Source organism: Heptranchias perlo, chromosome 3, assembly GCF_035084215.1.
Source record: "Heptranchias perlo isolate sHepPer1 chromosome 3, sHepPer1.hap1, whole genome shotgun sequence".
In the NCBI taxonomy this organism is placed as follows: Eukaryota; Metazoa; Chordata; class Chondrichthyes; order Hexanchiformes; family Hexanchidae; genus Heptranchias; species Heptranchias perlo.
This window is the reverse complement of record NC_090327.1, coordinates 4457890-4479223: the sequence shown is the minus strand read 5'-3', so window position 1 is coordinate 4479223 and position 21334 is coordinate 4457890. Positions and strand designations below refer to the sequence as shown.

The following is a 21334-nucleotide window of genomic DNA, read 5'->3' as shown; positions in this document are numbered from 1 at the left end:
AACGTAATTAAGATATTATATAAAAAAAAGTAATTTATACTCTATCGCTTCAGTGTAGCATAATCGTTAACGGTTGTGTTCGAAATGTGCCTTACCTTTAGCACATGCTAAGCCACTTTTAAGATTCGTAAATTATGTAATTTAATTTCCATTAACTGCATTATAATCTGCTGAATGTGCCAATTATAAAGATAAATGAATAGTCTGCCGTAAGCAATTAAACTGCCAGTGAATTGCAGGTTCTTTGACAATAGTGAACCGCAGAGAGAAAGCTGTAAAATTAAATTTGTGACTTTGATATTCTTTACCTGAACATTTTAACCCAGCAAATACAGGGTTTCTGGTTTGAAAGTTCTCTTTACAGCCCCAGTAGAGCAAGCTTTGCTGCTGTCGTGAGCTGGGCAGGGTTTTCGTACAATCCAACCTTCGCAAAAACTGTAAACCTTCAACGGAGAATATTCTAAACACCTATTTTCCAGTGCACGGGACAGTCAATTTCCCCAGTAGATTATTCGATAACTACACCAGATGGTGGAGTACGATCGACAACAACAACTTGCACTTTTATAAGAACATAAGAGATCGGAGCAGGAGTAGGCCATAGAATCATAGAAGGTCACAGCACGGAAGGAGGCCATTCGGCCCATCGAGCCCACGACCAATCCAGCTAGTCCCACTCCCCCACCCTATCCCCGTAGCCCTGCACATTTTTTTGTTTCAAGTACTTATCCAGTTCCCTTTTGAAGGCCATGATTGAATCTGCCTCCACCACCCCCTCAGGCAGTGCATTCCAGATCCTAACCACTCGCTGTGTAAAAACGTTTTTCCTCATGTCACCATTGGTTCTTTTGCCAATCACCTTAAATCTATGTCCTCTGGTTCTTGAACCTTCTGCCAATGGGAACAGTTTCTCTCTATCTACTCTGTCTGGACCCTTCATGATTTTGAACACCTCTATCAAATCTCCTCTCAACCTTCTCTGTTCCAAGGAGAACAACCCCAGCTTCTCCAGTCCATCCACGTAACTGAAGTCCCTCATCCCTGGAATCATTCTAGTAAATCTTTTCTGCACCCTCTCTAAGGCCTTCACATCTTTCCTAAAGTGCGGTGCCCAGAACTGGACACAATACTCCAATTGTGGCTGAACCAGTGTTTTATAAAGGTTCATCATGACTTCCTTGCTTTTGTACTCTATGCCTCTATTTATAAAGCCCAGGATCCTGTATGATTTTTTAACCACTTTCTCAACCTGCCCTGCCACCTTCAATGATTTGTGCACATATACCCCCAGATCTCTCTGTTCTCCACCCCTTTTAGACTTGTGTCCTCCAGTTCATATTGCCTCTTCTCATTTTTCCTACTGAAATGTATCACCTCGCATTTTTCTGCATTAAACTTCATCTGCCACGTGTCCGCCCATGTCACCAGCCTGTCTATATCCTCTTGAAGTCTCCTCATCTCAGTCCTAACAATAGAGCCTTTATCTTATTAAGACGTCCCAAGGTGCTTCACAGGAGCGATTATCAGACAAAATTTGACACCGAGCCACATAAGGAAATATTAGGACAGGGAGCTTGGTCACAGGGGTAGGTTTTAAGGAGCCTCTTAAAGGAGGAAAAAAAGGTAGGAAGGCGGAGAGGTGTAGGGAGGGAATTGCAGGCTTAGGGGCCCAGGCAGCTGAAGTCACGGCCGTCAATGGTGGAGTAATTAAAATCGGGGATGCACAAGAGGCCAGAATTGGAGGAGCGCAGAGATCTCGGAGGGTCATAGGGGCTGGAGGAGATAGGGAGGGACGAGGCCAGGGAGGGATTTGAATACTAGGATGATAATTTTAAATTCAAGGCATTCCCAGGAAGTCCAGCCCAGATCCTGAACTGTACTGAGTTAGGCAGCAGTAGAGCACTCCAGTGGTCTCAATGCCCCTTTGCTACAGGGGGCAAAAAAAATCAGCCAAGTTTCACATTCTTGATTGCTCTCCAATAGCTCTTGTTGGTGAATGTGCAGGTGTCGAAACTGGGCAAGGACAGGATTAGGTTTGCCAGTGATGCCCCCTGCAGTTGAGCAGCCCAGCAGCATAATGAATGGCCAGTTGGGTGAGGTATTGGAGTACAAATGACACTTGTGGCACTGTACCAACAAGAGCAATTCAGCACCTTTGGGAAAGAAAGAGCAAAAATGGTATAAATTTATTGCTCCTTTTGGTTTCAAATTGCTGTGCAGTGTTGGATTCAACACAAAGAAAGTTAAAGCTTAAAATTGAGATTTAAGTGTAAAATCAAGACATCAGGTTTTTCAACTCCTCCTCTATCCCGTTTCCCTTTTTCCTTTCACTGTGTGTTTTGATTACATGCTCCTGAAACTGTAAATTGATTTCTTAATGAAGTTATTCTGGTCTAAAAACATAATGAAAACCCCTGCAAGATAATTTGAACGTGGCAGTATTTTATTAAGACAGCACCAGTTAAGCAGAATGTTTGATTCAAGTATTTATCCATATCCAGCGGCAGGAGCCAACAATAGCAGGGACTAACACTTAGCACTTCAAACACCACCGTTAAATACACATCAACCGTATATTCTTCAGGATTCCTTTTCCCCAGTTTCCTTCCCTCCTCGTCTCAAAGTGTCAGCCATAGCTCAGTGGATAGCACTCTGGCCTCTGAGTCAGAAGGTCTTTTGGCTGAGACGTTAAACCGAGGCCCCGTCTGCCCTCTCGGGTGGGATGTAAGAGACCCCATGGCACTGTTGTTGACAAGTGAAGGGCCTTTGTGCAAGACGGCACTAAAGTTGAAATTGAGTAAAGGAAGGTTTGTTAAATCAAAAAAGTAGCAATTAAATGATCCTGAGCTCAGGTTTTAAATGCCAGTAGATTATAGGAAGAGGGGGGAAGAAACTGAAGAGCGAAAAAAAGAAAGGAGCGCCTGAGAAAGACTGGGTTGAAGAGTGCGTAATGAGTTTTGATTTAATCACAGGAAGGAGGTGGGAAGACTATTTTAAGGTGGCGCGTTTGCAACTTAGGAAGAACACGAGAGGAAAGTTTGAAGTCATTCAAAACTCTGCTGCCCCCATATCCCAACTCGCACCAAGTCCCGCACCCCCATCACCCCCTGTGCTCGCTGACCTACATTGGCTCCCGGTCTGACAACGCCTCGATTTTAAAATTCTCATCCTTGCTTTCAAATCCCTCCATGGCCTCGCCCCCTCCCTATCTCTGTACCCTCCTCCAGCCCTACACCCCCCCGAGATCTCTGTGCTCCTCCAATTCTGACCTCTTGCGCATCCCCGATTTTAATCGCTCCACCATTGGCGGCCGTGCCTTCAGCTGCCTAGGCCCTAAGCTCCGGAATTCCCTCCTTAATCTTCTCCGCCTCTCTACCTCTCTCTCCTCCTTTAAGACGCTCCTTAAAACCTACCTCTTTGACCAAGCTTTTGGTCACCTGTCCTAATATCTCCTTATGTGGCTCGGTGTCAAATTTTGTTTGATAATCACTCCTGTGAAGCGCTTTGGGACGTTTTACTCCGTTAAAGGCGCTGTATAAATGCAAGTTGTCATGGTTGTTCTTGGGTTGATAAGTGATGGCTTTATGTCCTGAATGTTGGTGCATCTCTGGGGTTAGCTGTCAGTTCACCGTGTTAAGGCTGAAGCCACAGTTACTGCAAATGCCGAGGGCAGAGACATGGCCAGCAGTACTTTTTCTACCCGACAGAAATGCTACTTCACTCATCAGTCAGTCTCCTGTATTTATTATCACAGCGAGCCAGTTGATTTCCTAATTGGTCTGAGTGAACAGTTGATTTGAATTTGTAATGAAACTGGACGACATCTTCATTAGAAATGTATCATTTGGGGCCGTACAGAAGTGCAGGCAGAGGATTGCCTGCCTCCCAGCCAGATGGTGGTGAGTTCGAGTCCCCGGACTGGCTGTCACTCGAGCTCTGCCACTGTTAAAGCAGTGCGCTCTGTTCATTCTTGGGCAGGCCACTAGATGGAGCGCCATGTCATGGGGGGGGAAGGAGGGTGGGGGGAGGCCAGGGGTTTGGGCAGTCACATCTGTCAGCCATAACATTGACAGTCTGAGCGTGTTTGGCTTAATTTAACAGAACAACAGAGGGGATTGTCGCACAGTCTTCTATCACAGATCAGGACGCAATTACATAGAATTTACAGCACAGAAACAGGCCATTCGGCCCAACTGGTCTATGCCGGTGTTTATGCTCCATACGAGCCTCCTCCCTCCCTACTTCAGCCAACCCTATCAGCATATCCTTCTATTCCTTTCTCCCTCATCTAGCTTCCCCTTAAATGTATCTATGCTATTCACCTCAACTACTCCATGCGGTAGTGAGTCCCACATTCTCACCACTCTCTGGGTAAAGAAGTTTCTCCTGAATTCCTTATTGGATTTATTAGTGACTATCTTATATTTACGGTCCCTTGTGAAAGGCGCTGTATAAATACAAGTTCTCTCTACTTTTTTCGTTGAGGTAACTACGTTGTCCCCATTTTCCCAGAGGCTTGCCAATGCTTCCCATTGGCGTGAGCCATTAAGAGCCAGAAATTGCTGGTCTACCCTGCCCTATAATTCCTCCTTCTCCCCCCGCGACACTGCGACCTTGATTCAGCACTGTGCCGGTGGTCAACTGAGCAGGGTGGGGGGGGGGGGGGGAGGGGGGGAATTGGATCTCTGACCTCCCACCCCATAACCTCGGAGCAGTTTAGCGTTCCAGCGCCCGGTGCCACACCGCCGCCCAATTAGCTAAAGTCCTAACCTGGCGGCAGTAAGGCGCCAAGGCGCGTCAGAGATGGCGCTGGCGGAGAGTAAGTATCGATATTGGCTCGCCACAGAATCCCTCAGGATGAGAGAACCAGGATAACAGAAGCAAACCGATGACCTCTCTACCGTGCCTGGGACTGACCCTGGACAACCCTTAAAAGGAACTCTAAACCTGGCAACGTGTTTCTTGCAAACCCTTTTTTTTTAACATGAGCGGCTCCTGTCGTGATTGACGGGGGCGTTGATCTGAAATGGAATGAATTAGGCGCCTCTTCCTCCTACACTTGAGAAGGGACTGTGTTTCCTCCAGTACAGAACCACAGGGCTTTTTTTTTGAGGAGGGGAGGGAAGTTGAAATGGAATGTTTCATTTTAAATTCCATCTGATTTGCCAAGTCCAGTTGATGGTGATAACTTTACCGGATGGCTGATGAACAGGTTCTGTTAGCAGGACAGAACGCTCTCTGTAGTCCGAAAAGAGATTTCTGGCTTTCGGAAGCAGTTAATGTTTACTCAGGTGCCATGCCTTAAATGTCTTCCTGTCTGACTTTCCTCGTGAGTGTGTGGAATATATTCGATTGTACCGAATGGGAGCTGGTTAGTAGGGTGCGCTGAGGCAGAATCCAAGTTCCAGCTGCAATGTTTGACTTAAAAACACACTCGTGTGTGAGATGCTGCATTTTTAACGATTTTGAGGTGGAGAGACAAGTTAAGGCCAGCGGCCCAGAATATTAATGAGCTTTTTCTGTTTGCTGTACCTCTGCATGAGGTTGGTGCTAATGCACAACATTAAGGAAAATATTGTCCCATGATTTAAAGAACATCTTTCTTGATTCCTGATAGAATGGAGTTAAAGTAGCTCAGTCAGCATCTGTAAAGGAGGCTCCGACGTTTTGGGATGTCTACATGCATGGGACATCACATTCAGTCTCTCCTCTGCACAAATGCTGACTGACGTCATCAGGAAAGGCTGAACAGGCTGGGGCTCTTCTCTCCAGAAAAGAGAAGACTGAGGGGTGACCTGATGGAGGTCTTCAAGATAATGAAAGGGTAGACATGGAGAAGATGTTTCCACTTGTGGGGGAGACCAAAACTAGAAGCCATAAATATAAAATAGTCACTAATAAATCCAATAAGGAATTCAGGAGAAACTTCTTTACCCAGAGAGTGGTGAGAATGTGGGACAGGCCACCACAAGGAGTGGTTGAGGTGAATAACATAGATGTATTTAAGGGGAAGCTCGATAAACACGAGGGAGAAAGGAAAAGAAGGATATGCTGATAGGGTGAGAAGAAGTAGGGAGGGAGGAGGCACGTGTGGAGCATAACCGCCAGCATGGACCAGTCGGGCCGAATGGCCTGTTTCTGTGCTGTCGTTTCGATGTAACTCGATGTTTCCAGCTTTGTCTTATTTTTATTTCAGATAACGAGCATTTTCCAGTTTTCCTTTTTTCGTAAAGGAGCTAGCTCTGGGCTGCTCTGACACAAGCCTCTGAGCTATAATTTCTACGATTCTGTCATCTCAGAATGTACGGTCGTGTGGTGGTTATGTCACTGGACTAATAATCCAGTAGGATGATGAGTTCAAATCCTGCTGTGGCAGTTTGAAAATTTGAGTTCAGTTTTTAAAAAGAAAATCTGGAAGTAAAAAGCTGGTGTCAGTAAAAGTGATTGTGAAGCTGTCGGATTGGTGAGAACACAACTGGTTCACTAATGTCCCATTCAGGGAAGGAAACCTGCCGTCCTTATCCTGCCTGGGCCTATATGTGACTCCAGCCCCCACACCAATGTAGTTGACTTGTAACTGCCCTCTAAAGTTGGCCGAGCTCAGTTGTATCAAACCAGCTACCAGCAGTTCAAGGAGAAGGCGGCCCACCATCACCTTCTCAGGGCAACTGGTGATGGGCAATAAATGCCGGCCTTGCTGGCGACGGCCACATCCCGAGAATGACTATTTATAAATAGTATTTTTAATTCCATCGCTCTCCCCGAACTCATTCCTCTTATTTTTTTTTTCTGTAACATCCCATTCACTTTCTCGGGCAGTGGGTCACCGACTCGATCTCTGTTGATACCAATCTGGATGTAGCTGTGAGGGGGGTTCGACCATCCGCCCGGGTGACTCTCCGCCCCACCCTGATGCACACCAAGGTTCAGGAGCCCTCACTTCATCCATGTGGCCAGTCTTCACTTGGGAGCCCATACGGTGAGGGTTTGGCAGCTCTTTGACCATGGTGGGTTGGGGGTGGGTTAGGGGTGGCAGATATTATAGCTGAATCCAATCCTCCCCACGTATCCTTTCCGACAGGGGTTACTAGATAGTAATTAGGAGCAAGAACCCTGGCTGAATGTATTTATTTCAACCTTTCAAGCCCAGGGTTACTGAAATCAATTCGATCGGCCCAACTGTATCATAGAATGTTACAGTACAGAAGGAGGCCGTTCGGCCCATTTTGCCGGTGCCGGCTCTTTGAAAGAGCTATCCAATTAGCCTCATGCTCTCATAGCCCTGTAAATTTTTCCTTTTCAAGTATTTATCCAATTCCCTTTTGAAAGTTACTATTGAATCTGCTTCCACCGCCCTTTCAGGCAGCGCATTCCAGATCATAACAACTCGCTGCGTAAAAAAAAAGTTCTCCTCATCTCCCCCTCTGGTTCATTTGCCAGTTACCTTAAATCTGTGTCCTCTGGTTTACCATTTACCACAATATCCACACCCGAGATCAGCTAATTCAGGGCGGGGGGTGGGGGGGTCCAGGATTAAAACCAGTACCTTACTGGGGGAGTGCATTTTGAGCAACACCAACTTGCATCGTCCCAGGGGTGCTTCAGAGGAGCGATTCGCAAACAAAATTTGACACCGAGATATTAAGACTGGAGGCCACAAGCTTGGTCAAAGAGGTTGGTTTCAAGAGGCGTCTTAAAGGAGGAGAAAGAGGTGGAGAGACGGTGAGGATTAGGGAAGGAATTCCAGAGCTTAGGGCCTAGGCAGCTGAAGGGACAGCCGATTCATGGGGTAGGGGGGGGTAACACCTTCTTTAAGCTTTATAATTGCCGATTATAATTTTTGTTTATTTGTTTTTCCATTCCCCCCGCTCACCCAACAATTTCCAGAGAGATGAAACAAAGAGCCTAGTCTCTGCTAGGACAGTTCCTGTTAATGTTACAACCAGGATACGGAGTCACAGACACAAACCCACATCTCAGCTGCTCTGTTGTACTGGTGCTGTGCTCCACCATCCTGCTATCTAAACACCCTCCCTCCCCTCAGTGTAAAGGACAACACTTTACGAGGCGGGCTCTTTCATTTGTGTTTTTGAAATCTATGTTTGCCTCTTCCGTCAGTTCCAGCATCAGCTTTGAGAGGGACTATTTAATAAAGAAAAGAAAGAAATTTGAATTTGTACAAGAGCCTTTCATGACCTCAGGACGCCCCAAAGTGCTTTACGGCCAATTTGTGCGCAGCAAGCTCCCACAAACAGTGATGTTATCATGACCAGATACTCTGTTTCTTAGTGATGTTGGTTGGGGGATGAATATTGGCCCAGGACACCGGGGAGAACTCCGCTGCTCTTCTTCGAAATAGTGGCTGTGGGATCTTTCACGTCCACCTGAGAGGGCAGGCGGGGCCTTGGTTTAATCCGAAAGACACCCCCTCCGACAGTGCGGCACTCCCTCATTACTGCACAGGGAGTGTCAGCCTCGATTTTGTGCTCAAGTCTCTGGAGTGGGACTTGAACCCACAACCTTCTGACTCAGAATGTGTAATGATTTTACTAATAGAGAAACTCTGGAACTGGGCACTTGCTTGTGGCATAGCTCCCAAAGGCCCTGTTAAAGAGAAGGAGGGTGACTTATCTGTACCTGAAGAAACCAGAACTGATTCTAAAACAGATATAATCATCATGGAACGTGAAGGAATGATTTTGGCTTCAGTTTGGCTCAACTTGCATGGTTTCCAGTCCTTGATCCAATCAAACAGCTGTATACAAGCCAAGGCTTCATTTGGACTGTTGACTACACTTCTGGTTCTTTTGTTAAACTCTTCACCATCATTTATATCTGTAACACCTCAGCCTATCTTTGGAGATTTTGAATCTCCGATCAGGTAATCAAATCGAGTGGGTTTTAGTCCTTTACAATTGCTCATCCAGACCCATCAGTGGATGTAACTTCCTACTTCCCGCTTCTCAGTGTAACTAAACTCATTATTTTACAAAAACATAGAATTATATAGGACGTACAGCACAGAAACAGGCCATTCAGCCCAACTGGTCTATCCCGGTGTTTATGCTCCACACGAGCCTCCTCCCTCCCTATTTCATCTCACCCTATCAGCCGATCCTTCTATTCCTTTCTCCCTCATTTACTTATCCAGCTTCCCCTTAAATGTATCTATGCTATTTGCCTCAACCATTCCATGTGGTGGTGAGGTGCACATTCTAACCACTCTCTGGGTAAAGAAGAGTTTAGTGGCTGCATTTGGGGATCACAAAGGGATTTTCACCCCCATGGTTATGGTGACAAACCATAACTCATTCTCCACAAATCTCTAATTAGGTTTAGTATAAAATTATTGGTCAATGGGAGGAGGTGGAGGGGGGGACTGTTTCTAAGGACACATTTTGGCTATCGACTCCCTCGTCCCGATTACAGTTAATGAGATTGATGACCTTAGTGTGGAAGTGCATGGTAGGTCACATTATCCTGACTTAAATGTTGAAAAGGTGGGGGTTGTGGCATAGACAGGCGGACAGTAAGAACGGTGAACTTCATATCGACACAGCTGTGAATTGCAGGATTAAAACTCAGCCCAAAGGTTGACAAGATGATTGGTTAATTCACTTGGCGCAAGGTGTGATGTCATTAGTGTCCTCTGGGCCAGTAGAAAATGTGTGATTTAGCTCGAAACTCCACCCATGAATCCAAACTAAATTATTAACTCAGTGATAAAACTGAGGGGGTTTTTGCTGGAGGAGATCGGGAGAAACCGTTCCCAGTGGCAGGAGGGTCGGTAACCAGAGGACACAGATTTAAGGTAATTGGCAAAAGAACCAGAGGGGGAGATGAGGAGAATTTTTTTTTTACCCAGCGAGTTGTGATGATCTGGAACGCGCTGCCTGAAAGGGCGGTGGAAGCAGATTCAATAGTAACTTTCAAAAGGGGAATTGGATAAATACTTGAAAAAGAAAGGTTTGCAGAGCTGTGGGGAAAGAGCGAGGGGAGTGGGACTAATTGGACAGCTCTTTCAAAGAGAGCTGGCGCAGGCACGATGGGCCGAATGGCCTCCTTCCGTGCTGTAACCTTTCTATGATTCTACTGGTCATTGGAAAATCCAAAATACTAGTCTGATGTCAATTTAATTTGAGGGGGAATATTGGAAGACTGTCTTCCTGAAGAATGTTTATGGCAAGGTCTGTTTAGTTTGGACATGGACAAGAGCTAAATCGGCCCCAGGGTCACTCACAACGACACTCCGAGTGGAAGTTTGTTGTGTGATTGAGTGGCCGTGATGTTTGCTTATAAACAAAGTTTGCCACCATTTTCTCGTGAAGGCAGCGTGCCCCTTTAAAATTGACTACATAGATTTACGTGGAATTTACAGTACAGAAACGGGCCATTCGGCCCAACTGGTCCATGCCAGTGTTCATGCTCCACACGAGCCTCCTCCTACCCCTGCTTCATCTCACCCGATCAGCATACCTAGCAGATGATTCATTGCTTTTTGTATCATCTGATTTGTAATAGCTGTTGAATGGGGGCTGGGGGGGGGGATTTGAAGAAATGTTTTATTATTTCTATTTTTGGGGGCAACTTTGTCAGTTTTACATCTCTGCTTTTTTTTCCTCCTTTTCTCATTCTAGAAGAAGACTTACCAATGCATCAAGTGTCAGATGATCTTTCAGTGTGAGTGGGACATCCAGGTTCATGTGGCGAATCACATGATCGGTAAGCAGACCCCTTACTAAGATTCTTGGCACAGTGTCTGTCTGCGTACGACTGCACTGCTTTTAGTCTAGAACACATGTTTTCTTTTTTTAAAAGTTTATTCTTGCTTATTTAATTTATTTTTTTTTGTTGCCAATGGGAGTCCAAACACCACTGTGCCTCCAGTGAGTACTTTCGATATATCTGCTGCGGCTTGGCTCATTGGGACCTCTCACCTGTATGTTCCCTCCTTCTCTTCTTTACTCGGTCCTGACCTATTCTCGAAATCAGTGGTTACCTGAATTAAATAGTCGAGACTGGCTTTTTGTAAACGGGTCGATCTCCCGCAGTCTTTCAACGGCATTGGTTTTTAGGTGGATTAAGAAAGCGATAGTAGGCAGCTTTGTGTGTGGTGGTGTGTGCGCCCTGGACATTGGACTTGGGACTGTGTGAACCGCTTAACTCATTCGCGACACCGTCCCGTTATGACACTGTTGCTCACGGTTCAGTGCGTGTCGGTGAAAATGTTTACTGTGCTGCCTTCTTGGACCACAATTGTCACCAGCGACGCCAAGCGTTGTCATGGCGTGTTTAATGAGTGCCGTGTACATCGCTGAGGGGAACAGCAAGTTATAGAAGGCGAATCCCCCATCTTCGCTCACTTCAATTTGGGGAGGTGTGTATTCTTAAAACAGCAAAGTACACCGATGTGCTAACAGTATAGTACAATTTTTAACTCCTCTTCTCTTTCCCCCCCTGCCCCTCCCACACACACACACGCATACACGAACATGCATACACGAACACGCACAAACACACTCTCTCTCTCTCTCTCTTTCTCTCTCGCACTGTAGGGTTGTCAGTTCTCCTGGATTGCCCTGGAGTCTCCAGGAATTAAAGACTAATTTCCAGGACTCTGCTACAAGCAACACCAAGGGAGGAAAATCATAGGGGCAATAAAAAATTGTGGTTTTGTTTTTATTTTCTTTGAACACTTTTATTTACTCGTTATCAAAATATTGGAGATGGGGCGGGGGGTGGGAGAAAGGCTGTTTGACTGACAGCCAAGAATCATCCAATCGGGTAACGAAGAGTCTGTTGGCTTTCCAATTGGCTGTGGGAAGGGGGCGGGCCACAAGGATGGACGTGTTGGGCGACCAATGGCAGGAGTGTTTTGGGGAGGGCGGAGCTCCGCAAGGATGGACATATTGGGCGACCAATGGAGGGAGTGTGGGGGGGTGGCGGAGCTCCATGAGGATGGACATGTTGGGCGACCATTGGAGGGAGTGAAGGGGGGGGCGGAGCTCCGCAAGGATGGACATGTTGGGTGACCAATGGAGGGAGTGTATGGGGGGGTGGAGCTCCATGAGGATGACATGTTGGGCGACCAATGGAGGGAGTGTGGGGGGGGGGGGCGGAGCTCCATGAGGATGGACATGTTGGGCGACCATTGGAGGGAGTGAAGGGGGGGGCGGAGCTCCGCAAGGATGGACATGTTGGGTGACCAATGGAGGGAGTGTATGGGGGGGGTGGAGCTCCATGAGGATGACATGTTGGGCGACCAATGGAGGGAGTGTATGGGGGGGTGGAGCTCCATGAGGATGACATGTTGGGCGACCATTGGAGGGAGTGAAGGGGGGGGGGCGGAGCTCCATGAGGATGGACATGTTGGGCGACCAATGGAGGGAGTGTATGGGGGGGTGGAGCTCCATGAGGATGACATGTTGGGCGACCATTGGAGGGAGTGAAGGGGGGGGGGGGCGGAGCTCCATGAGGATGGACATGTTGGGCGACCAATGGCGGGATTTTGGGGCCGGGGCGGTTGGAGGCAGGAGTTGATGTGATGACACCTCCAGGAATATGTCCAGCCAGAGATGGGAATCCCACCCACTGGTGATGCTGTTAACACAAGTGCAGTGGGAATTTTCGATCTCACTTTCGGTCCGTGTCTGATTTGATAACTGTGCAGAATACATTATCCAGCGCCCTACAGTGTAATGGACTTAGCTAAAGTGCATTCTCCTGATCAATATCTATAATATCGTCGGCATATTGGGAGGAAAGAAACAAGCATAAGGGGTGAGGCTCAGGTTTATAACTTTTGGTCACTTGCGTTTACTTTCCTCCTGCTCTGTCATGAGTGGTAAATAATGAAGCATGTGAATGATGCTTAGTGTGCCTGGACTATAGATATGTAACAGAGCAATGTTAACCGAACTCTCCGGGCGGGAATCCCACGGGATCGGGTGGAACGCTGGTTTTACACCCCGCCCAATATCGACTTCAGCGGGGAGTAAAATCGGGCAGGGTGTGAAGCCAGTGTTGCACCCGGTCCCGTCAGCTTCTTGACAGGCGAGTTAGGTTAAATCTACGCCCTATATATTGTATTCTAACTGTGTTGATTATGTAACGTGAAACCTTGCACATTCTCACCAACTTTATATACTATATAGTTCCACTTTCCTTTTGCTCAGCTTTCCGTGAACAATACAGTGATCATTTTCAGTTAAGATCGGGCCTCCAGTTCCCCGGGCTGAGCGTAATAGTTGTTAACTCTCTCGCCCGCCCCTCGTGTTTCTTGGGGCCCACTGAGGGTCAGAGTGCGACGGTAAATTCTGGCTGACAATGGAGCTTGAAATTTTGCACTATTGTGGTTTTTTTTAAGTCTTGAATCGTCGCTATTACAAGCGGATGCTGGAAATCTGAAATAAAAACGGAAAATGCTGGAAAACACCCAGCAGGTCAGGCAGCATCTGCGGAGAGAGAGAGAGAGAGAGAGAGAGAGAAACACAGAGTTAACGTTTCAGGTCGATGACCTTTCGTCAGAACTGGAAGAAATTCGAGCTTTAACAGTTTGTAAACAGGGTCAGAGCCTGGGAAAAGTGGGTGGGGTGAGGAAGAGAGGAAAGATCAAAAGGGGAAGGTCTGTGATAGGGTGGAGGGCAGGAGTGATTAAATGACAAAAAGGATGATGGTGCGAGGCGAGGAGGGTGGGAATGGGACAATTAAAGAAACAAGAGATGGGTCTACGAAGTGGTGTAAATAGCATCAGCAGAACCATTACCAGCACCCGCTGTCCGAGAAAATGGGAGCGGTGGTTCTGATCTGCTTTAACCATTTACGCTGTTTCTAGACCCATCTTTTGTTTCTTTGCCTATCCCATTACCACCCCCTTTTACCTCACACACCGTCTTCCCTTTTGTCATTTAATCACTCCTGCCCTCCACCCTATCATAATCCTTCCCCTTTTTGTTCTTCCCCCCCCTCGCCCCCCCCACCTTCTCTTTTTTTTCCCTGACTCTGAACTTGTTTATAAACTGTTTAATTCTCTAACTTATTCCAGTTCCGATGAAAGGTCATCGACTCTGAAACGTCAGCTCAGTTTCTCTCTCTCCACAGGTGCTGAGCGTCTTCCAGCATTTTCTGGGTTTTTTAAAAATAATTTTTGAATGGTATCTACATTCGTTCATCAAATATTAGGCGCATGCAGAATTTTATCAACTGGGACGTGAGGAAAGGCAGGCCACCGGGCCTATTGCATAGGCTTCTCGCACTAAAGGATTGGAAGGGTATTTGCAGAATGAATAATTGTACATAACCTGGCCTAGCTCGAGTGAATGTGTCTGGTGTGAGCATTTATAATCAGGTTTCAGATCATTAATACGTAACCAGAGCTGTCTAAATTGTCTAGAAAACGCTTGAATTTATTTTGGGTTCAAGTCAACACTAAGGCAACGGTACGGACTTTTTTTGAACGGAGGCGTTTGTTTGGTCGACTTATAAAGATGCAGAGCTGTAGTTGGGTATTTGACAATTTATTTTTTTCAAAGATAAAAATGAACCTAGCTGTCCCTTCAGAAACGACCAGTGTGGAAATGTCTCCTCGCTATGTTAGCGGGTGGACTTTTCATATTATGGTCATGACCTGTTGTTCCAATCTGGAATGCACTGCCTGAAAGGGCGGTGGAAGCAGCTTCAAGAGTAACTTTCAAAAGAGAATCGGATAAATACTTGAAAAAGATGAATTTGCAGGGCTATGGGGAAAGAGCAGTGGAGTGGGACTAATTGGAAAGCTCTTTCAAAGAGCTGGCACAGGCACGATGGGCTGAATGGCCTCCTTCTGTGCTGTATGATTCCATGACCTCGTAAGTGTTGGCGCCCAGGGTTGTACCAGAGATCGGTACCATGCCTGACCTGAGAATTCAGGAATCTATAGAGAATTTGGGTGCATTTTATCAGCTCCATAGAATGGTGCCAGGGATGAGGGACTTCAGTTATGCGGAGAGACTGGAGAAACTGGGATTGTTCTCCTCAGAGCAAAGAAGGTTAAGGGGAGATTTAATAGAGGCGTTCAAAATTGTGAAGGGTTTTGATAGAGTAAATAAGGAGAATCTGTTTCCACTGGCAGGAGGGTCAGTAACCAGAGGACACAGATTTACAGTAATTGGCAAAAGAACCAGAGGGGAGATGAGGAGAATTTTTTACGCAGCGAGTTGTGATGATCTGGAACGCGCTGCCTGAAAGGGCGGTGGAAGCAGATTCAATAGTAACTTTCAAAAGGGAATTGGATAAATACTTGAAAAGAAAAAATTAGCAGGGTTGTGGGGAAAGAGCAGGGGGAGTGGGACTAATTGGATAGCTCTTTCAAAAGAGCCGGCACAGGCACGATGGGCCGAATGGCCTCCTCCTGTGCTGAATGATTCTGTGATTTTAATTCCTTCCCCCCCCCCCCCCCTTGCTGTTCTGGGCTACAGAGAAAACAGTCTAACCACAGACAGTCACTAAATAGATGCTGTGGGTGTCTTCAATGAGTAACTACAGAAGGACCCATTAGAAGCAGGGCTAAAGGATGTGTAATTATAAAGAGGCTGACAGATGGGATCGTTAGCATTGTGGCAATTGCTTTTTTTCTCATTCTGTTTTCATATATAACATTTTAAAAATTAAATCCATCGAACTGTAAATGCTTGGGGTGGGGGAGAAACGAAACTAAATAAAATTATTTCCCCTCCCAAAATGTACAGTGGAAAGGAGAGTGTAGTACTGATCACCCAATGGAAAATGAGAGGAGTAAATGTCCGGGGGGGGTTTTGAGCTGTCTCGCTGGGCGTATAGTGATAGAAAATAGTCCCTTCCTCCAGTACTGCCCTTTACAATCAGAAGCCAACCCTGTAATGCAAACTTCAGTCGGTAACAGCGGTAGATAGTGGGGCCACGGTTTGCTTTTAACGGGAGCCTTATGGTGGTTGTTCCCTCTTAAATCTGATATTTTTTCACCGCCTGACGATGAACCTTCTCTACCTTTTGGTCCCAGCAAGCTTCACTTTCGTCACAACAAACGGCACAGTTGTCCCTCTCGCCGATATTCAATGCCAGTAACTCTGTATCGTCTCCGATTGTGTTTTCTGTCCCATCATTCTTTGCTGCATGATCCGAGCCTCTTATTAATATTTTTAAAAAAATGAGGAGTAGCTTTTTTTTTTCTATGAAAAATACCTACCTGAAGTGAGCTTTAATTATGACGATTTATATATAATCCATATTTTTTTTTTTTTTTTCTTTACAAAAATGTACTTTGTAAAAGCTACGGCCTCACACGGGCGTTAAGGGAGCACAGTGTTCAATTGCCACCCAAGAATCTTCAAAAAAAATTCTGTCTGTGCTAACTTTAGGAGGGGACAGGCCAGGATTGCGGCTACAGCGTGGGATGGAAGGGGAAACTCGATACCCAAGAGAATATAAAGGTAGATCTCTATCTATCTATCTATCTATCGATTATCTGTTTCTTCTTTCTGTGCATCCACCTGTCTTTTTCTGTTTTTTTAAGTTTGTTTAATAGAGAAAGGAATCATTCATTGTTCGCCCTCCTCCTGAATCCACTTGACTGGCGACACCTTTACGAACTCATTTCAAAGGGCTTAGCCAGTTTATCCGAACCCACGGAAGGGATTTCTCTCCAGCGGTTTTGAAAATTGTATTCTCTGTAGCCCATCTGAAGCAACACCCGAACCCTTTTAGCTCTGTGACATGCCAGAAACAATTCCCTAAGTTTGTTGGTCGTTTTCAATGGACTTTCAGATTTGTTTGCGTGTGTCCCTCGATATGCCTGGTTCTGCTCTGGCACCGTGCTAGGATGGATTGACTGAACAAAGGTTGCACAATTCCTTAGGATGTGCCATTTTAACTCACACCTATAAACCCTGATATTGTCTTCAGGTAACTCTTAGAAAATTAGTGCGTTTCCTATTCTCTCACCCAAGGGACCAAAACCTGTCCCACTTCGAGGTTGTAGGAACAGGAGGAGGCCATTCAGCCCCTCGAGCCTGTTCCATCTTTCAATTAGAGCATGACTGATCTGTATCTCAACTCCCATCTTACCTGCCTTGGTTCCTTAATCCCCTTACCCAACAAAAATCGATCAATCTCAGTTTTGAAATTTTCAATTGACCCCCAGCCTCAACAGCTTTTTGGGGGAGAGAGTTCCAGATTCCCACTCCCCTTTGTGTGAAGAAGTGCTTCCTGACATCACCCCTGAACGGCCTGGCTCTAATTTTAAGGTTACGCCCCCTTGTTCTGGACTCCCCCCACCAGAGGAAATAGTTTCTCTCTATCTACCCTATCAAATCCTTTAATCACCTTAAACACCTCGATTAGATCAGCCCTTAATCTTCTATATTCGAGGGATTTCAAGCCTCGTGTGTATAACCTGTCCTCGTAATTTAACCCTTTTTAACCCTGGCATCGTTCTGGTGAATAACTGATTTAAAATAAAGGGTTAATCCTTTTTAAAGTTTTTTTTTATACATGCCAGAAATATTCCAATACAGATGTTTCGGCTGCATGTACAACATATAAGTGGTGTGTATGAAACAAGCCAGAATTGTTCAGTTTGTGAAACGGGGATCAGGTTTCTAGATTATATTGTGACCACTTTTTTTTATATATATAACCAAGATTGCAGAGGTGCACACAAATCTCCGGTCTTAGAAAGATTGACCTCAGCCTTTCCATCTGAATCTTAACTCTGCCTCTTAATTGAGCTGGATGTTTCCCAGCTTGGCTCCCCAGCATGAGCCAGCTAAGACGCCCACACATAATGCCTGCGAGTGTTACTTTAAGGCCTGGCTATAGCCTATTTCCATTTTATATTCCAGCCGGGCTGGTATGGTTGAAGAATCCACAGTGAGCTGAGAGTAGTCCAGCTCACCTCCGATGGCTCCACCATTGGTGACTTTAGTAAGCAGCGCCTGAGATTATTTCTTTGCTTTTTTTTCCTTTCGTGCTCTGATTCTGGGACGGTAAACGTTGTTCATCACAGTCGTTACAAGTGCCCATTTAATGTAGTTTGTGCGTTGGAGCCCAGGTACAGAGATTACAAGATGGAAACCTCTAATGCTGGGTTTGGCACAGGTTTTAAGGAGGTTGTTTTGTTGGGTTAAGTGCCAATTTTAGCTCTACTCTTCCAACAGTCGCAATACAACAACTTGCGTTTATGTAACGCCTTTAACGTAGCATCCTAAGGCGCTTCACAGGGACGTAATCAAACAAAGATTGACACCGAGCTACATAAGGAGTTATTAGGACAAGTTACCAAAAGCTTGGTCAAAGAGGTAGGTTTTAAGGACAGGTTGCATAGACTCGGCTTGTATTCCCTCAAGTATGGAAGATTAATGGGTGATCTAATTGAGGTCTTTAAGGTAGTTAAAGGATTTGATAGGGTAGATAGAAAGAAACTATTTCCTCTGGTGTGGGGAGTCCAGAACAAGGGGGCATAACCTTAAAGGAGGAGAGAGAGGTCAAGAGGTTTAGGGAGGGAATTCCAGAGCTTAGGTCCTACGCAGCTGAAGGCACGGCCGCCAATGGTGGAGTGATTAAAATCGGGGATGTGCAAGAGGCCAGAATTGGAGGAATGCAGAGATCTCGGAGTGTTGCAGGGCTGGAGGAGGTCACAGAGATAGGGAGGGGGAGGCCATGGAGAGATTTGGAAATAAGGATGAGAATTTTAAAATCGAGGCGTTGCTGGACCGGGAGCCAATGTAGGTCAGCGAGCACAGGGGGTGATGGGTGAACGGGACTTGGTGCGAGTTGGCATGAGGGCAAACAAACCCCTCTTTACTCGAAAACAATGGTGCTGGTGGACTGGGTGTTGCTGTCAGTTAACACTGGCTTTTGTTCTCCAGCATCTAACCTTGAATCCACTAAAAACCAACAATATGAACAGTTCCTCTGTTAGCTGTAAGGGCTCCATGAGAAATGAGTTTGGTCAACCTTGATCTGGTTCCTGGTGGGCACGGGTCTACAGTACAAATCTGCGTTTAATTGGTACTTAATTATGAAATCTCATTTAAGAAAGGCCACAGTTGTGGGAAATAGAAAATGTCAAGAAAGTGCAGTAGGACTATTCTGAGGTCGGACTACAGCACACTGTTGGGCCAGAGTAGTGAGAGAGCTTTTCTCTGCTGCATCCTTTTCGTCTTATCTCCCTCACCCCTCCCCCCACCCACCCCCATCAAAAAAAAACACCCAGCCCGGATATCAGTTTAGTTATGCTAAACACTTATAAAACACTGGTGAGGCCTCAGCTGGAGTATTGTGTCCCATTCTGGGCACCACACTTTAGGAAGGATGTCAAGGCCTTGGAGAGGGTGCAGAGGAGATTTACTAAAACGGTACCAGGGATGAGGGACTTCAGTTATGTGGAGAGACTGGAGAAGCTGGGATTGTTCTCCTTGGAGCAGAGAAGGTTAAGGGGAGATTTGATCGAGGTGTTCAAAATCATGAACAGTTCTGATTGTGTAAATAAGGAGAAACTGTTTCCAGTGGCAGGAGGGTCGGTAACCAGAGGACACAGATAAAAGGTGATTGGCAAAAGAACCAGAGGGGAAATGGGGAAATAAATTTACACAGCGAGTTGTGATGATCTGGAACGCGCTGCCTGAAAGGGTGGTGGAAGCAGATTCAATAATAAATTTCAAAAGGGGAATTGGATAAATACTTAAAGTGGAAACATTTTGCAGGCCAAAGGGGAATGAGCAGGGGGAGCGGGACTAATTGGATAGCTCTTTCAAGGAGCCGGCACAGGCACGATGGGTTGAATGGCCTCCTTCTCTGCTGTATCATTCTATGTTTCTACGATCAGAGCGCTGCCATGGTTGGGTCTGAAATTTATCAAAACCTTTGATTTTGAATCTGTTGTTGAATGACTATTCAGATCAGACGAAGGAGGCCAGGGTTCAGGTAAAGACAGGGTCAGAAAGTGTAGTCCCACCCCATCGGAACCACCATGAGCTCTTGCTCTTCCTGTTCTGTGCTCAAATCATAGAATCGTACAGAACAGAAGGAGACCATTCGGTCCATCGTGCCTGTGCCAGCTCTTTGACTGAGCTATCCAGTTAGTCCCACTCCCCTGCTCTTTCCCCATACCGCTGCAAATTTCTCCCCTTCAAGTATTTATCCAATTTCCTTTTGAAAGTTACTATTGAATCTGCTTCCACCGCCCTTTCAGGCAGCGCATTCCAGATCATAACAACTTGCTGCGTAAAAAAAATTCGCCTCATCTCCCCTCTGGTTCTTTTGCCAATTACCTTAAATCTGTGTCCTCTGGTTACCGACCCTCCTGCCAGTGGAAACAGTTTCTCCTTATTTACTCTATCAAAACACTTCATGATTTTGAACACCTCTATTAAATCTCCCCTTAACCGTCTCTGCTCCAAAGAGAACAACCCCAGCTTCTCCAGTCTCTCCACATAACTGAAGTCCCTCACCCCTGGCACCATTCTAGTAAATCTCCTCTGCACCCTCTCCAAGGTTTTGACATCCTTCCTAAAGTGTGGTGCCCAGAATTGGACACAATCCTCCAGCTGGGCCCTAACTAAGTACAGTAAAACTCCCGGTACAGCTCCAACTGCCTAGCTTGCTACAGACAAACAAACAAGCAATCAATCAATCAAGTCCTAGTCCAAAACCTGAAACAAACAAAGCTTGACTCTTGTTCAGTTTTGCTAGCTTACCTGAGTTTGGATAAGCTTGGCTTTCAGGAATGGTTTTTACGCTAGTCCATTAATATTTCGGTAGCGGATGAAAAAACATTTAGCAGTTTCCAAGTTCAAGTATAATTACGTAAAAACATAAGAAACAGGAGCAGGAGTAGGCTATAAGGCCCCTTGAGCCTGTTCCGCCATTCAATAAGATCATGGCTGATCTTCTGCCTCAACTCCACTTTCCCGCCCGATCTCCATAACCCTTGATTCCCCTAGAGTCCAAAAATCTATCGATCTCAGTCTTGAATATAGTCAACGACTGAGCATCCACAGCCCTCTGGGGTAGAGAATTCCAAAGATTCACAACCCTCTGAGTGAAGAAATTTCTCCTCATCTCAGTCCTAAATGGCCGACCCCTTATCCTGAGACTATGCCCCCTAGTTCTAGACTCTGCAGCCAGGGGAAACAGCCTCTCAGTATCTACCCTGTCAAGTCCTCTCAGAATTGTATATGTTTCAATGAGAACATCTCTCATTCTTCTAACTCCAGAGAGTATAGGCCCATTCTACTCAACCTCTCCTCATTAGAACAACTGTTTCATCCCAGGAATCAATCTAGTGAACCTTCGTTGCACCACCTCCAAGGCAAGTATA

The 21334-nt window shown here is 45.9% G+C and overlaps 1 protein-coding gene across 6 annotated transcripts in view; it reads left to right on the top strand.

Annotated features, from left to right (window-relative positions):
• The window catches only part of LOC137309714 (zinc finger protein 521-like), a 618054-nt gene that overhangs the window by 242802 nt on the left and 353918 nt on the right, over nt 1–21334 (top strand). For 5 of the 6 annotated variants that reach the window (XM_067977807.1, XM_067977806.1, XM_067977801.1 and 2 more), the window contains 2 exons: nt 10638–10722; nt 16374–16445. In XM_067977807.1, the coding sequence (XP_067833908.1) occupies nt 10638–10722; nt 16374–16445 (157 nt within the window). The remainder of the gene's footprint in view (nt 1–10637; nt 10723–16373; nt 16446–21334) is intronic. The other variant, XM_067977804.1, reaches the window with a different exon arrangement.